This window comes from Pleurodeles waltl, chromosome 1_1 (genome assembly GCF_031143425.1).
Source record: "Pleurodeles waltl isolate 20211129_DDA chromosome 1_1, aPleWal1.hap1.20221129, whole genome shotgun sequence".
NCBI lineage: Eukaryota > Metazoa > Chordata > Amphibia > Caudata > Salamandridae > Pleurodeles > Pleurodeles waltl.
The window spans coordinates 9,718,571-9,737,125 of NC_090436.1; the positions used below are offsets into that span (position 1 = coordinate 9,718,571).

The following is an 18,555-nucleotide window of genomic DNA, read 5'->3' on the forward strand; positions in this document are numbered from 1 at the left end:
GACCCTCCACTCTGCGATTTTTCCCTCTACGACTCCACAACACTCTAATCTGAGACTCCAGTACCAAAGTGTACTCTACAACACTCCACTCTGATAGACAATCTGACGCTTCACTCTGACACTCCACTCTATTCCACCCCACCCTACTCTGTGACACACTACTCCACTCTACGCCTCTCCACGCCAAACCACTCTGACACTCAATGCTGTGCCACTTCACTCCACTTCATTCCATGACACTCTACGGCTCTGTACTCACCTACACTCTACGCCATTCTAGGTCACTCTACTCCACACCATTCTACACCATTCTGATCTACTCCACAACGCTCCACTCCACTCTGTCCCACTCCACTATGACACTCTACATCACACCACACTACGAAAAACTCCAATCCACTCTACGCCACTTCACTCAAGGTCACTGCACTCTGCTCTGCACCACTCCACTGTATTCCAATCCACTCCAGTCTACAAGTTTTCACGACACTCCACGCTGCAATGCTCTATGGCACTCTACTCTACTGCACTTTACTCCACTCTGCGCTAAGCCACTGCCCTCTCCAATACTCCACTCTACAACACTCTATGCCCCACTGCTCTCCGTCCACTTTACTCTACAACCCTCCACTCTACAACTCACTGACACTCCGTGACAGTCTGCGCTGCTGCATTCTACGCCACTCTTACTCCACTCTATGCTACGACACTCCACCCTACTCTATTCTGACACCTTACTCCACTCCACTCTACGACCTTCCCCTCTACTCCACAACACACTACTGCCACACCACTCTGCCACACTCTCAGACTCCACTCTGTGATAGTCCATTCGGATGCTTCACTCTGACAGTTCACTCTACGCCATTCTGCCCCACTCTGACACACTACTGCACTCCACTAAAACCAGTCCACTCTATGCCACTTCACACCTCTATGCTTGACTTCACTCCAAGCTGCTGTACTCCCTCCACTCTACGCATCTCCACAATATGCATCTCCACTCTATGCACCTGCACTCTGTGACTCACTACTCTACAGCACTCTACTCCACTCTAGGTCACTCTATGCAACTCTACACCACCCCACACTGCCATTTCACACTTCTTTGCTTGACTTCACTCCAAGCTGCTCTATTCCACTCTGTGCATCTCCACTCTGTGCATCTCCACTCTGTGCATCTCCACTCTGTGCACTTACACTCTGTGCACTTACACTCTGTGCACCTCCAGTCTGTGCACCTCCACTCTGTGACTCACTACTCTACAGCACTCTACTCCACTCTGAGCCACTCTAGGTCACTCTATGCAACTCTACACCACCCCACGCTGCCATTTCACACCTCTATGCTTGACTTCACTCTAAGCTGCTCTATTCCACTCTATGCATCTTCACTCTGTGCACTTACACTCTGTGCACTTACACTCTGTGCACTTACACTCTGTGCACTTACACTCTGTGCACTTACACTCTGTGCACCTCCACTCTGTGACTCACTACTCTACAGCACTCTACTCCACTCTGAGCCACTCTAGGTCACTCTATGCAACTCCACACCACTCCACTCGTATGCTCCAGTCCATGCCACTCCTTTCTACAACTCTCCACTCCATTCTATCCCACTCCATTCTACTCCGCTCTGACACTATACCCTATACCATTCCACTCTGACACTTTACTCTGTGACCCTCTATGCCGCTTCACTCTAGGCCCCTCTACACGCCACTCCACTCTGACACTCCATGTCACCCCATCCTACAACATTCTACAAGGCTTTATGCCCCTCTAAGCGATTCCACTCTACGCCACTTCGACACTCCACACTTTACTCCACCCTATGCCACCACACTGCACACTGACACTTTACTGTACTATGACCCTCCGCTCTACAACTCCCTAATCTGTGGCACCCTACTCTACCTCACTCTGTTCTACAACAACGTTGGCTGACAGTCCACTTTGACTGTGAGGAGAGGCCCCTTTCTAACATGGTCAGTCCCCACTTTTTGCCTGATGTATGATGCAGCCTAGAAGTTGTAGTACCGAGGTCCCCTGCTAACCAGGTTCCCTGGGCCAGAGCTCTTTCCCTAAACTGTTGTGATGCATTGGCACAATTGGCAATATCTTTAGCTGCCACTATAAGCCCCTAGTAAATGGTACTTAGGTAACCAGGACATGAGGTACTAAGGGTAGGCCCCAGAGGGCAGCAGCACTGATTGTGCCACCCTCTAGGCCAGGCATCCAGATGCACCCAGACATACCATTGTAGGCTAAGTGCCCTGGTGCAAACCAAAACCAAAAACACAAACTCGGCATGGCACATTGACTGTGTGCCCTACTCATTTTGCACTGCATGCACTTTGGGTAAGGCACCCCTCTGGCAGGCCTTACAGCCATAAGGCAGGGTGCACCATACTGTATGTGAGGACATAGCTGCATGAACAATATGCCCCAACTGCGTCCTTGCCAAACCTGGGACATAGTGAGTTAACAGAGCAGCCATTTTAATACATGTGCTGAACACTGGTCAGTACGGGTTTCCCAGCTACATGATGGCCACTCTGAACCCTGGGTTGTTTGGTATCAAACAACTCAGAATGATAAATCCAAACTCGTACCAGTGTTGGATATATTATAAAATGTACCCAGGGGTCACCTTAGAGGTGACCCCTGCAAAGGCAAACAATCCTGACATAGTTCCTGACTGGTCCTAACCAGCCTGCCACTTCCAGACACTTCCTGGTCTGGGGTGAGGTGTTCAGCCCTTTGAGATACAAGACAAAGCCCTTCCTGGGTGGAGGTGCTAACACCTCCACCCTCGGGAATGTGCACTGCCCTGTTGGCGAGCTTCAAAGGGCTTACCACCTTTGAAACTCGACCTCCAGGCCTGCTGCTAACAGCAAATGGTTGCCTTGTTGCAAACCCCTACTTTTGGTGGGAGCAGCAGTGGGAAATTCAAACCTGGATGACAGGAGTTGCCCTACCTAGCATGTACCACCACTAAGGTGTTGCATGCAAGTTGGACTCTCCATTTCATTTCCCCCCCATCTTGGATGGAAGCAACATAGCCAATCAGGTGTAGGGATGTGACCTCTGCCCACCGGAAGTGGTCACTTAGTGGGTGTAGCCACCCTAAGGTAGATGACCCATTGGTCACTACCAGGTTCCTCCTAAAACGTCCACTAAATACAGTATTTAATGGGCATCTCTAGACTAAGAACTCAGATTCAACAGCAAAGAAGACCAGCACCAAGAAGATCCAAAGTGCGAGAACTGTGGACCTGCTGTATCAAAGAAAAGGCACCAAACCCTGCCTGCTGCACCCCGGACCTGACAATTGCGGCTGAGGAGTTGCTGGACAACTGTACAAAAGCCCCAGAGGACCTCCAGGTTCCACAAATCGCCAGATAACTCACTCCAGAGTGGAGGTACCACTCTAAAACCACAAAGAAACCAGCAAGCCAGTGAGGGTCACTTCACTGACCAGCCGGTAACTCCCGATCTGGATCTCACAGCTGGCCCAAACTGCATCCCAACGACCGCGAGGACAACCCCTGCCAGAGTGCGAAGTTTGGTGGCACTGCGCCCTCTAGCGGCCAAACCAGCCCACATCGGACATAAGGAAGTTGAACTCGCCCAGGGCTGAAAAAGGCCCAAGCGGAAGCCCCAGTCGAGGGACTTCAGAAACAACCCACACCTCCCACCAGAGTGCCCCCGTTCCCCTGCAAACGACCCTTTACCCTGCCTACCTCCTGCTTCTGAGGGCACTTTTACTCACAGCTCTTGGCTCACCGATTCGCTCTGCACCCTGCTGCCTGTGCCCTGCACCAAAAACCCTGCTGTGCCCTAAGGGTCCCCCACCCTTTGCGACCACAACACTCCAGGGGGACCCCCAGGATTCACCTTTAAACTTCCCTGTGCAGTGCTTTTCCAAGTGGTCCCTCGCAGTGGCCCTGCATCAGCTCCAGAGACCTTTCCCTGCGGCTTCTGCCAGAACTGAGACCGCCCAAACTTCTCCAGCTGGCACAGAGTGTCCACCGACGACTTCGACTAACCTGCAAAAGAAGAACTTGGTAAACCAACTGTGTGATTTACTGTGTATTTTTAAAGGTTATCCTCCATTGATTCCTATGGTGCATAATTACCACAGAAAGACTATCTTTATTAAACTTCAAAAATTCATTTCTTGAAACGTACTTAGCCAATTCTGATGATCTTGGATTTAAAATGTACATAAAAATCTGAAGTATTTTTATAAATTTATCTTGAGTTATTCCTTTGAGCATGTGAGTTTCGAGATTGATGCTGTGAGTATTGCATATGCTTTGCACTTCCCCAGGATTGGCCTAACTGCTCAACCAAGCTACCATAAAACTTCGAGCATTAGGTGGTCTAGTTTTTACCCCTGTAAACCAACGTGTGGTTGCCCGGACTTCCTGCACAGTGTGCCTAGCTTTGCACACAACATAGAGAGCAAGCCTCCAACACTGACGCTCCACCCTGACACTCCAATCTACTCCACCCTTTTCAATGACGCATTACTCCACTCTAAGTCACTCCACTTCACAACACTCTACTTTGACACTCTGCTCTACCACGCTCTACTCTGACGCTGTATGAAACTCTTCTTTGTCGCTGCTCTGACACTCTACTCTACCACACTTCACGACCCGCCACTCCACTCTACGCCACTCCACTCTACGCCACTCCACTCCACTCCACGCCACGCCACTCCACGCCACGCCACTCCACTCCACTCTACTCTACTCCACTCCACTCCACTCCACTCTACGCCACTCCACTCCACTCCACTCCACGCCACTCCACTCTACGCCACCCCACTCTACGCCACCCCACTCTGTGCCACTCTACGCCACCCCACTCTACACTACTCCACTCTGTGCCACCCCACTCTATGCCACTCAACCCTAGGCCACCCCACTCTATGCCACTCAACCCTAGGCCACCCCACTCTACAATACTTTATGCCACTCCACTCTGATTCTCTAATCCACTCATTCCACTCTGTGCCCCTCCACTCGATGCCACTCTACACCACTCTACTCTAAGCCGCTCTACGCCACTCTACTCTAAGCCACTCTACTTCAATGTACACCACTCTACTGTGCTCCACGACACTTCACTCTGCTCCATGACACCCACTCCGATCTACGACACCCCACTCCACCTTACAACACTCTAGAACACTCCACAACACTCATCTGTACAACGCTACACTCTTGGACACGCCACTCCACTATAAGCAACTCCAGGGTGCTCATCACCCTTCTGCTTCACTGCATTCTCCTGTACGTCACTAGCTTTTCGCGACGCTGAACAGCAGCCAAGCTGCTGTACAACATGGCTAAAACACAGTGGCAAAGTAAGTAGCTCTTGCATAGGCGAGACCTGTTGGCTTTGCCAGTGCTTGTTTTGAGATGGAATTGGGTAAGATAAGAGAGTTAAGTACCCAAAGTGCCTGAAAGCAGGTAGCAGCCTTTATACCAAATGGTGAACTTTCTAGAAATCTTTTGTGAACAGAGGCCCGAAATCTAAAAAAGATGCCTGGAAAGACTGTGTAAACCGTGATTAGAGCTACTTATCAGTGTTCCAAGATTCATCATGACCAAGGGAGGCTGCAGCCACTAGGCTACAGGAAGACACGTGATGCAGGTTTGGAGTCTCTGACTGCATGGTTTTCTAGGGGGTGAGGTACCGTCCCAGAGAGGACTGCAACTTGCTTCTGGGTATCAGTCTTTTAAGGGGTACTGAGGAACCAAGAGAGGGGAACTGGAGATATCCCTGCAAAGCCTCTTCCTAGAGGAGAAATCCAGAGAGGGCTGCCTGGTTTTGGGCATCCACATGTTCTGTGTGGTGGAGTTTTGAAGTCGCCATCGCGAGTAGTAGACATGTGTAGTATCTGTGCAACAAATTCAGAAGAACCTTTGTAGGACATCTCTCTCTTGTTGGGGTGTCCTCAGTATTATAACCACAATACTAACAAGCATTTGGTATGCATTGGGTCTCGCGTTTGCTTGAGTTAGAGCTATTACCATTGTAAACTTCTAACCGGACTTTTCTTGCTTTTCATAACTTGGTCAACTCTGCCTGCAAATGTGTGTTTCTTCAAATGCAATGTTACAAAAAATAAATAAATATAATGCAAATATGAACAAACTTAGGCTTCAGGCAATCTAATATCATCAAGGCCTTTGTAATAAAGTCTTTGAAACCTATTAGCTGCGGGATTGAATACAATGGCAAGGAAATGTTGGCATTTAAAGATGTCAGCGATTTGTGACTAAAGTTAAATAACAAGGAATGATGTGGGAATGGTGGTGGGGACGGCAGACACAAACGGGAAACTGAGGGACAGCCGGGAGGTGCTAGGGACGGCAGTGCAAGCAGATTCAAAGCGCCACGGCTGCCATGAGCACGAAGGAGAGAGACAAAAGGAAAAAGTAGTTCGCTGACAAAACTTATCGGCAATCGTGCCATAATCCATGTAAGAGGGTCAGTCTGCAAGGCGGTTTTGAAAGGCAAGACCACGAATGAATGAAAGTGATGGGCATGAGGTGGGTGTGGTTAAAAGCCCAAAGTACTTACGACAGGTAAAAGCCCTTGAGCGTTTGACCTAAAAATGTGTCTTACTTTCTTTTATCCAAGATATGATCTTGTGCTGTATCTTAGCCAGACAACGTCAGGAAGAAACACAAAGAGGTGGTAAGAACAGAACTAAGGAGCAAAGGAGGTAAAATTAACAACAAGAATCTGAGAATAAGGTAAAATAAAGGGAGGGTAATTCTGGAGCCATGGCAATCTTAGCCCTCCATAGCCTTGGACATGAATCACCATAATACTATCATGGGCACCCTCACTACCAGGGACTGGGGAAAAAAACATGCAAACACCATTGAATTGGAGTGCTGCCCCTTGCAACTGGACCTGTGTCAGTGTGGTGGTTGCCCACAGAAGAACTGAGCCAGTGATGTTTGTCCCCGTGCTGTAGTGTGCTGCAGAAGAACAGAGGCCTAGAGCGGTGGACATCATTGTGCCACATTGTGTCCTTCTCCCGCTGCTAGCATCGTTGTGGCCGGGCACTGCTGCGCTGCTTTGAGTAGCTGCCCCTGCATCGGGTCTGACAAATGGGCATTTCAGATGCTTTTTTGGTGCCCTGAGCTGTGCTCTTCTATTTGGGCTATAGTGTTCTGGGGTCCCCACACGTATGTGGGAATATTCTTTTGTTCATGTCTTCAATAAACGTTCCTTCGGGAGACTGCAACCAATCCGGAATCAGTGCAGTCGCCCTTTTCAGCTCTTTCCTGAATTGCTTCTCTGGCTCAGTACTGAAGGCCTTGCTGTCAGGAGACTGGCTGGTCTCTGGATTGGCAGATGTCCGTTTCATTCACTCATCAAGAAAGGATGCCAGGAGTGCCATAATGCATGAACGGGGCTCGGCGCTGTTAGCACAAATATCTAGCGTCTATGCGTATAAAAACTCATTAAAAAAAAAAATGCAGATACTATAAGAATTCAGCCCACATTAGAAGAAGCAATGATTATAAAAAAACAGTGAAAGAAAAAAATATATAATCTAAGAACTGAACTAAAACTCTGTGAGAACTGAGGCACATATCCATCTTAAAATTACCACGGTGTGTCTTAATTTAGCTGGTGCACCCTCAGATGAACCATACTTGAAAATATCCTAGCACAGCTGTCAAATATTCCCTGTGTCTTCAATAGTCCTTCTTCTAAATAGCCAAAATTAGCAATGTATATACACTCATCCTCCTTACAATCGTCAGAACAGGTCGCCACCCTGAGATCCTACAGTAAGAGAGAAAGCTTAATCTTATGATGGAATTTATCAATTTGAATACCATCCATGTACATAACCAAGTACAATGGCACATTTTGGTTATAAAGACTTGTAAAACCATTCTGTAATATTCTTCATTCAGTTGTGCTACAAAACAAAACTTCCATAGTAACATTTATGGAGGTAACTAGGATTTTTAATAATCCCAATAAATCTTAGCTGATTCTATGGGATGTGGTCCATTTCACTCAACTACATCTGTACATGGTCTTTGTTCTAGCACCCAGACCTGCAAGAGACAATTTAGCAGTTATGAAGAGTTTAGGAAGTCACATTTGTCCATGTAGTTACTCGGGCGAAATAGCCCATCGTTCAACCTGTTGTTTCCCACTAGGGCTTATTTTAGTCAGACAAAAAATATTCACTTTTCAGCAGGTTCTGCACTGTCCTCTTAGTTGGACCCTGAACACCAACTTAACTCAGTCCCACAATTACACTGGGAAAAAAGTCACAGGAGAGGCCTCTGTAAACCCTCTTAAGTAATATTAGTACGATTTGCTGCAATATAAGAGAGCTTGTCTCGGATCTAATCAAATTTCTATTATGTGGCCTGAAGTAGACAGTTTAAATGTGTCCCAAGCAGATACAGCATTGGTTGACTCCTAATTTGTTTCAGAACTCCGCATAATTTTTTGCTATTAATAAACTACATTGTTCATATGCTAATGGCGATTCATCAGACCCACCTTCATCAAGTGAGGTTGTGCATGGAAAACTGACCAATGTCTCATACCAGAGAAACGTGCAGTGCTAAAGCTCATGTGAGTCACAGAGACAGCAGGCACCAGCCGGAAATAACAGAAACAACTGGAGGTACAGAGCAATATTTACCTGAATAAAACATATATTGGTGAGCACTAGAAGATGGGTCTCCGTCAGCTCGTGGCCAGTGGAAAAATGCTAAATGTATACAAAATAGTACCTTTGCCATAAGTTCATATACTCAAGAATGCTTGTCCCAAAACTCTGGAAAAAAGTGGCAGGACAAGGTCAGTTAAGAAAGAAAAATAGAGTTGGATCTAGCTGTTACCCTTTTTTGTAGCTTGAGATCAAGTTCAAATTAGTTACAGACAATTCATAGGGAAGCTCGGCCTCCCCTTCAGTGTATAGTGGAAGGTTCCATTAGCTCTTCCCTTCTTGGTGACAAGATCTACTAGGTTTTTCCTGTTTTCTTCCACAGTAAAGGTGACCAAGGGAAACTGGCAGCACATATGTTGGCGAGAAGACAGGACGAGCTGCAGGAATGGAAGTGGGCTGAGGGAGGGCAACAGGGGTGGTTTTTCTTTGCGACTTTGCTTGCATTGTTTGACCAGAAGCTGCAGGTTTATTACCTGAGCACTAAACCTACGAGTTTCTCATGTATTGCCAGATTGATTAAAAAAAAAAAAATTATACCACCTTAACCTTTAATCATTTCTACTTAACTTTTCTATCCAAAAGTGACAACCATCTATCGTGATATTGTAGATGATATGTAAATGGGTGAATTGACTCTGTGTATTAAAACGCTCCTCAGCCTGCTTGCAGAACCTCTTTAGTAAATGGAGAAGGAAGCATTTATTGTCCTTATCAATCATAGTATCTCAATGATCACCGATGACCTTATAGGGGAAGTGTGCCCTCTATTTGATGGCTTTACGTGTTTTGCTACTTCAGTTCTCGTTTGTAGACTCCAACCATGGCTGTAGGTAAACATTGATAAACACCTCAAATAGGGAATCTTATCCCATTCATGGTCCTGAGCTTTGGAATTTCTAACTGCCCTTATGATTAGGGCAGCTGTCTAGTTGGATAATTTTAGATCCAAAGGGAACTCAGATTTGACTAGATAATTCTCTTCCAGGGGATCCTCATCAATAGTCATAAACATTGAATATTCCCGCCTTTGTGTGGGGACCCCGGAGCATATATAAAATACACACATATTAACATGTGTAAAAAACAGCAATGCAGGCTATAATGTTAAAAACAGGCTAAAATGCTTTATTTCTATGAAGTTTTTTTTTTTTTTTTTTTTTTTTTTATATTATAAAGCTACAATAGAGAATACATATCTACCCAAGCCCCTCAAACTAGGCTTAGGGAAGTAAGCAGCAGCAAACTCTAGAGAAAAAGAGAAAAAACTGCATTGAAAAACAATGAAGCATTCTTAGCCAATAGGCTGCATGCAGGTTAACACAGGAGAACCATAAAAACTTTGGCACCGTGCCTTTAAGACCCTGAGCACCTCCAGTATCCCACCATGCCTCAGGGGTGAAGGAAAGGTGACAGTTGGTTCACAGTTAGGTCAGTTCTTTTTTCCGGCTTCTTCTGAGAGGATCCTGGAGCATTGAGCTCTCAGTTTTTCTGAGTTTTTTCTCAGAAAAATTATTTAAAAAAGCGTTTTTCATTTTTCACTCGCCAAATAACATCTTTGTCTGAGCTAGGAAGGTTTTTTCTGACAGAAAAATGCCTTCTCTTTTTGTCAAATGCCCTGCTTGTGGGAAGAAGAAGGCCCAGTCAGATCCCCACTCTCTGTGCATAGTGTGCCTGCCTCAGAGTCACTGCCCTGACACTTGTAAGTACTGCAAGAACATGTCTAGGAGGACTCTGAAAGACAGAGAGAAGATCCGGCTTCATGGGCTTCAGGAGAGGAAAAGAACATCGTCCTCCTCACTTCCCAGACATCCAGAAGGCCATTCTCAGGAGAGAATGGCCTGGTCGATGTCGACAGGTAGGAAAATACCTGTTTGTTCACCGTCGACGTCGTCGCTACCACCGTCTCACCGGCATAGATCGCCGTCGACGGCGACACACCCGACGTCGAAGGGAACGGCGTCAAAGGGACATCAGAGCAGGGGCAGGTCTCCGTTGACGGCAGCCCGCCGATCGACGTCGAGCCACCGCCGGCGTGCCCGGTCGCCGCCAAAGGCTGTGCGCCCCCCGACGTCAGGACACACGGCGTCGTCATCACCACGACGGCACGAGAAACATCCGCCGTCAACCTCCCATCGCTCCACGTCGAGGCACACGATGGCGAGCAGGTCGAGGTCTAAGGAACGTCGTTCGACGTCAAGACATTCAACAACGAGGCACTCAACGGCGAGACAGGAACAAACGGCTGGGCGCCCACTCGACGTCGAAACAGCCATCGACGTCGATGCAGGTTTTACCTGTCCCACAGGGAGCAGAACATCGCCCCACGCCAGACAAGGCACCATCTCCAGTGGTCTCCATACCGAGCGGCTCTTCTCGGTCTAGAGCGGCATCATCTGGGCATGTCTCGCCCATCAATCTATCTCCGAGATGGCTGGAGAGCCTCAACAGACCAGCGGCATCCCCAGATTCGCAGTATTCGCGAATGTATTTACCTACTGCCTCCCTGCCAAGAACGCCATCACCGACAGCCAGGGCAGAACGGGCTCGTTCAGCTCCTCGCCAACCGACCGCGAGGCCTAGACGCTCTGCTACAGCGTCTCGCAGCAGATCTCGCTCTCAACGGAGATCCAGGTCGCGGTCAAGGAGAAGATCACCCTCTTGGTCTTCATCAGGTTCTTCTGTCGGGCGTTACTCACCCACCCTTACAGATTCACCACCTGCTAGAGTCTCACCGGTGGATGATATTACCACATTCAACGAGGTGTTGCTAAGAGGAGCGCAGAAACTCAACATTGAGGTTCCAGAACCATCTACCTCCTCATCGATTATCTTTGAGACTCTACAACAGAGATCAGCGTCGAAAAAGTTGCTGCCTCTGGTGCCTGGCTTGCTGCAGCCAACTATGGACACTTTTCTGGCCCCAGCCTCGCTTAAGTCTGCACCGGCTAGGATTCTCAAGAAATACAAGGCTCCAGAACAAGACCCTTTATTCCTTAGAAAAGATCCGCCACCGGACTCGGTGATCATAGCTGCCGCCCGAAAGACCCACTCAGTGGCTTCTTCATCCACGGTACCCCCGGATAAAGAGAGCAGGCATTTAGACTCTCTAGGGAGAAAGATATGCGGGACGGCGGCTTCAGCAATGAAGGTCTCCAGTGCGTCTGCGCTCCTGGGCAGGTACGATCGTTCTCTGTGGGATTCCCTCAGTAGATTTACGGAAAAATTGCCCAGAGAAGACAGGCAAGATTTCCAGGAGATACTACAAGAAGGATGCCTGGTATCCAACCAGGTTATCAGCGCGGCAGCGGATGGGGCGGATTTGGCTGCTCATTGGTATGCACATGGTATCTGTGCGAGGAGATCTTCCTGGCTGAGGCTCACAGGCTTGAAACAGGAAGCACAGCAACGCATCCTGAATCTCCCATTTGCCGGGAGCTCTCTATTCGGTGCCCATGCAGACGAAGAGATGGCCCGCATGAAGACAGAGGTGGATACCTTGAAGGCGGTGGGCCTCGAAAGAAAGAAAGATTTCAGGAGGAGGTACAGGCCGTATGATAGACGCCCTTTCCAGCAGAGGGTTCAAACCCCTCATTGGGCGCAAAGGTCACAGCAGCGACAGGGACGACCTCTTTTTCAACGAAGAAACACAAGGGAGCGAGGGTCAAGCAGACCTCAACAATCCACTCCAAAAGCACCCACCAAGCAATGAAATCTCGCTTCCCTCGACACTGTACACCACTCCGGTGGGGGGAAGTATTACGGCTTATCTTCACGAGTGGCACTCTATCACAAGAGACAAATGGGTGCTCAATATTGTCGAACATGGCTATTCTCTTCTTTTCAAACAGCCTCCACCACACTTGCCACCAACCAAAGACAATCCATCTCATCTCAGCTTGCTACGCAAGGAGGCTCTCGCCCTCCTAAGAAAGAATGCCATAGAAAAGGTTCCACCGGCACGAAGAGGACAGGGGGTCTACTCCTGTTACTTTCTAGTGGCAAAGAAGGGTCGAGAGGGCGTTTTCAGGCCAATCCTGGACCTACGGCTGCTGAACAAATACATAAGGAAGCAGAAGTTCAGAATGCTAGCGCTTCACCAGATTTTCCCTCAACTGCATCAGGGAGACTGGATGTGCTCCATCGACCTGCAGGATGCGTACTTTCACATCCCAATAGCTCCCAAACATCAAAAATTCCTGCGCTTCCGAGTAGCGTTACAGCATTACCAGTTCAGGGTTCTACCCTTTGGCCTGAAATCTGCCCCAAGAGTTTTCTCGAAATGTATGGCAGTGGTGGCGGCACATCTCCGAAGACATAGGATATACATATATCCATACCTAGACGACTGGCTACTAAAGGCTTCTTCTCCGGAGCAGGCGAGAAGCCATCGGGACATTGTACTAGGAGTTTGCGAAGCTCTAAGTCTTCAGGTCAATTACCAGAAGTCAACCTTGACTCCAACGCAGAATCTTCACTACCTAGGAGCTATCATAAACACAGAACTACAAAAAGTGTATCCTTCGGAGGAACGACTATCCTCAATAAACAAGAAGTGCCAGGACCTGTTGAGAGCCAGCGCACCTACGGCACGTCAGGTGACATCACTACTGGGCTCTATGGCATCGTGCATTTTTATTGTCCCAAATGCCAGACTCCACATGAGACCCCTCCAAGAGGCATTGGAGACCAACTGGAGCCAGAGAACAGGTCGCTGGGAGGACACGGTGCGGCTACCGGAGGTAGCACTTCAGTCATTGAGATGGTGGATGCACAGACCTCACCTGTCAGTGGGTGCTCCGTTTCACCAGGTGCTTCCATCTGACACCCTAGTAACGGATGCATCTCTTCAGGGATGGGGGGCTCATCTGGGTCCTTTTCAAGCACAGGGTCTGTGGTCAGACAAGGAAAAGCAGTACCACATCAATCTGCTAGAACTCAGAGCGGTCCATCTCGCTCTCAAGTCCTTCATACCGCTAATTCAGGGGAAAACTCTCTTGATACAGACGGACAATACAACCACGATGTATTACTTGAACAAACAGGGGGGAACGAGGTCCCTACCCCTATCGCGAGAGTCCCAAGCGATATGGCATTGGCTCCTGGCCAGAGGAATTTCAATGACAGCAGTTCACCTGCCAGGTCAGCAGAACGTGGAAGCAGACTTTCTAAGCAGACACCTGGAGGACGTTCACGATTGGGTCCTGCACGGCGAAGTCGCAGAGTACATCTTCGTGCAATGGGGTCGGCCTCAACTGGACCTCTTCGCAGACGAAGTAAACAAGAAATGCCCAGACTTCGCATCCAGGTTCTACCGTCCGGGATCTCGAGGGAATGCCCTGTTGATCGACTGGTCAGGGACATTTCTTTACGCTTTTCCGCCGATTCCCCTCATTCCGGCAGTGATCAGCAAACTTTACAGATCCAGGACCAGAATGATTCTTATAGCGCCGCAATGGCCCCGACAGTTCTGGTACACGGATCTCCTCAACCTGTCGGAAGAACCTCACAGGAGGCTGCCGTGCAGACCGGATCTTCTGAGCAGAATGGAGGGCAGGATCCTACATCCCAACCTACCCTCTCTGAGCTTAACAGCATGGCTCCTGAATTCCTGCAGTATGGGCACCTAGGACTCTCGCAGGAGTGCATGAGCATCTTGAAAGAGTCCAAACGACCTTCCACGCGGCGTTCCTACGCTTTTAAGTGGAAGAGATTCTACATATGGTGCTGTCAGAAAGGTCATAATCCCATACGGGCGCAGGAGGATGTCATACTGTCCTATTTGCTTCATCTAGCGAAGTCCGGTCTGCAGGTATCATCTATTAAGGTACATTTGTCTGCTATTACTGCCTATCGCAAATCACCTTCTCAGGAATCCTTCTTTACAAAACCTGTAGTCAAGGATTTCTTAGAAGGTTTGAAGAAAGTTTTTCCGCCAATTCGGAGGCCTTCTCCTCCATGGGAACTGAACATAGTCCTGGCAAAACTTATGGGCCCTCCTTTCGAGCCTATCCATAAGGCCTCTTTACAACACCTTACGTGGAAGACGGCTTTTCTAGTGGCCATTACTTCGGCGAGGAGGGTCAGTGAAATCCAGGCCTTGTCTGCAAAAGAACCGTACACGGTTTTTCATGACAATAGAGTGGTTCTGCGAACTCACCCATCTTTCCTTCCGAAGGTGGTGTCAGAATTCCATATTAATCAGACCATAACTTTACCAACGTTCTTTCCCAATCCGGAGACTCCGGCAGAGAAAGCATTGCACTCATTAGACTTGAAAAGAGTGCTGAAATTTTATCTGGACAAGACAAAATCGATTAGACACTCTAACCGCTTGTTTGTAAACTATGGTCATTTAAGGACAGGAGAGGCAGCTTCTAAACGAACAATATCAAGATGGATAGTTTCTTGCATTGTTAATACTTACCAGCTAGCTAATAAACAATTGCTAGCGCGGCCTAGAGCGCATTCCACAAGGGGTAAAGCGGCTACTGCTGCTCTCCTTAACAATGTTCCGATATCTGAGATTTGTAAAGCTGCTACATGGAAGTCTGTCCATATGTTTACAAGGCATTATTGTTTAGACTCAGATGCAAGAGCGGATGCCCAAGTGGGGCAGGCCTCTCTAAGAAATCTATTTCCGTAAGACATATCTATTCCTGCACTTCTATCGGACAGTCCGCTGGGTTTAGGGATGGGCTTGCTAATCTATTCAATGTTTATGACTATTGATGAGGATCCCCTGGAAGAGAAGGATAAGTTACTTACCTGTAAATCCTAGTTCTCTTCCAGGGGTATCCTCATCAAAGTCATAAACAACCCACCCTCCTCCCCGGACGCACGTCTCCTAGAAGTGCAGGACAGACTGTGTTTTGAATCAGTTATACAAATTGTCACCGTAAAAAGAACTGACCTAACTGTGAACCAACTGTCACCTTTCCTTCACCCCTGAGGCATGGTGGGATACTGGAGGTGCTCAGGGTCTTAAAGGCACGGTGCCAAAGTTTTTATGGTTCTCCTGTGTTAACCTGCATGCAGCCTATTGGCTAAGAATGCTTCATTGTTTTTCAATGCAGTTTTTTCTCTTTTTCTCTAGAGTTTGCTGCTGCTTACTTCCCTAAGCCTAGCTTGAGGGGCTTGGGTAGATATTTATTCTCTATTGTAGCTTTATAATATAAAAAAAAAAAAAAAAAAAACTTCATAGAAATAAAGCATTTTAGCCTGTTTTTAACATTATAGCCTGCATTGCTGTTTTTTACACATGTTAATATGTGTGTATTTTATATATGCTCCGGGGTCTCCGCACAAGGGCGGGAATATTCAATGTTTATGACTTTGATGAGGATACCCCTGGAAGAGAACTAGGATTTACAGGTAAGTAACTTATCCTTCCTGACGATTCTAATGCCCGCATTGACAGCTTTGTCCGTGTTTACATTATTCAGAAGAGCATTTGCATGAGTGTCACCAGATGGAATTGTACTAGGGAGCACGTTATAATCGTTGACCGTAAGCCCTGAAAAAGTCCGTAAGGACGAAACGCGTTGGCTATGGAAAGATTGATCACCATTTGAATTTCCATGTGAATAATTTAATCTTCGATATGAATGAATAAAGGCATAATTTTTTAGAAGCTTTGACTGGAATAATGTGGCACATGACTTCACCTGAGACCATGTGATTGCATTTTCCTGATAGTAAATATAGATATGTGCTGACTCTCGTTTTCCATTTCTCAGAAGAGCATCCATATTTGTCCCTTCTACGTCAGCTGTCCAACATAAACCTTTTCTTATCCCTAAGTGTTTAGTTGTGCTGTTTACCCTGAGCCATATCCATGAAACAAATTGGTACCTTCTTTTCAGTACTTACGCCACTTGATCTGTTGTTGCTCAGAGGTTCGCTGGAATATCACCCTTTGTTCTTGTGCTCATTTCAGGTGCCTGCAATCACCATGAAGACTTCAACAGTGGCAGCTTGAACAGCCTTGAAAGCCTGGACATCCAGACTGTGAGGAACGGGACAGTGCTCGAAGCCCATTCTTCAGCCACTGCGGACCTTCTAAGCAAGATGCGTAGCAGCAGCAACCCAGAGTCCTATCTGATGGTAAACCAGCAGGGGTGGCTCTCTCTACGCCTACACCGTGGACGGCGCTGGAGAATGCCTGGCCTCTCTTGTGTCAGTAGGACACCAGAGCCTTGACCTGCCCACTCACAGCCAATCATTCAGAACCATGAGAACAAAATTGTGCAGAGATTTACTCCCGGTGTCTGGTTAGACAAATCATGTATTATGCCAGAAAACTCCCTTCCTGCGTTCAAACTTCACTTCTCAGTGACTGGAGGCTCCCTATTTCCTTATGCTATTTTGATAAAATATTTAACTTTATTTTCATAACTTAAGCACAAATGTTTTGTTGGATTTAAATAAGAAACATTTTCTGAAATAATTTTCATTGTTTTGTGGTAGTTTTTTATGCATAGCTGCTGAGACCCAATTTTCAAGCGAAATGTTAAATGTAATTTCGAAACTAAATTTGGGGGTGACTCAATCTGCTAGAGTGGTGTACATGCTCAACGAATATTTAGAAAAAGGCAATATATTAACAAATTGCCTACACAGAGAAATGGAAGTGGTTTGCTGTGACTTCGTAAGGGCCAGGTTCAACAGTGAATGCCCTCCTACGAAAATGGTGCAATGGTTCGGTGCATTGCCACCTGTCTGTAGTCACTGCAGGACTAGGCAGTTGTTACAGGTAGTCTGGTTGTAGATTCTGCATATCATGTTTATAGGATGCTGGTCTGATGTGTGGTGAGTACCTATGGTATTATCACCTTATACCAGGTCCAGGTATCCCCTCTCAGTGAAGTGTAGGCAGTGCCTAGAAGCCAGGGCTCTCTAGAGGTAGCTGTGGATGAGCAGCCAAGGCTTATCTAGGAGACATGCAAAGCTCAAGTAATACCACTGTAGTCACACAGCACTCACACACATGAAAGAAAACCCTCAGTGTTACAAAAATAAAGATACTTTGTTAGTGATACAAATACTATATAGGGAATACCCTACTAGCATGTGAGTAAACACACTATTATATACACTTTAGTTGCCAGGAATGAGCATAGAAAGTAATAGAAAACAGTGCAATAACAATAGACAATAGTGAATCTAGGGGGAGCTCAAACCATATACTAAAAAAATGGAATGCGACTGTTTGACCCTCCCACCCAGGTAAGTGGAATCTGTAGAGGGGAGCTGGAGGAACTAGGTATCCCACAAGGTAAGTACGAGAGTGCCCTCCAGTGACCAGGAGATAAGAGGTAAGTACCTGGTTTTCCAAAACCCACAGAGAAACTTTAGAAAAGGACTGTGCAAGACCCAAGCCACACTGCAAGAAACAGAAGATGGATCCAGACAGAAGAGCACCTGCAAATCAAGGGGCTCAAATCCAGTTCCATTTGGAGTGTCCTTTTGGGGCAGGAGACATTACCCACCCTTCTGGAGATGCAGGACCAGGTCGACGGTGAAGACCAGGAGTTGGCTATGCAGCACAGGAGCAGAGGAAGAGTTCCATAAGTGATGCAGTCGATGTCCCATGCCCGAAGAAGAGTTGCAGTCTGAAAAACCACCAACAAGCCTTGGCAAAGGCAAAAGTTGCAGAAGAAGATGTGCGGAGCTGCCAGGGACCAAGGAAGGGGAGTCCCAGGCATCCTCCAGCATTCAGGAGAGCAAGAAGTCGTGATTGCAGCTCCCACAGGCAACTCACATGCAGCAGGCACAGGAGTCGCAGGCACAGAACTCGGAGAGTCCCCCCACCATTT

The 18,555-nt window shown here is 47.4% G+C and overlaps 1 protein-coding gene across 1 annotated transcript in view; it reads left to right on the top strand.

Annotated features, from left to right (window-relative positions):
- Positions 1–17,186, top strand: part of CCDC142 (coiled-coil domain containing 142) — a 104,429-nt gene extending 87,243 nt beyond the window's left edge. The window contains exon 12 of the mRNA XM_069205747.1: positions 16,677–17,186. Coding sequence (XP_069061848.1) covers positions 16,677–16,939 — 263 coding nt within the window. The 3' untranslated portion in view covers positions 16,940–17,186. The remainder of the gene's footprint in view (positions 1–16,676) is intronic.
- The last annotated feature ends 1,369 nt before the right edge of the window (positions 17,187–18,555 follow it).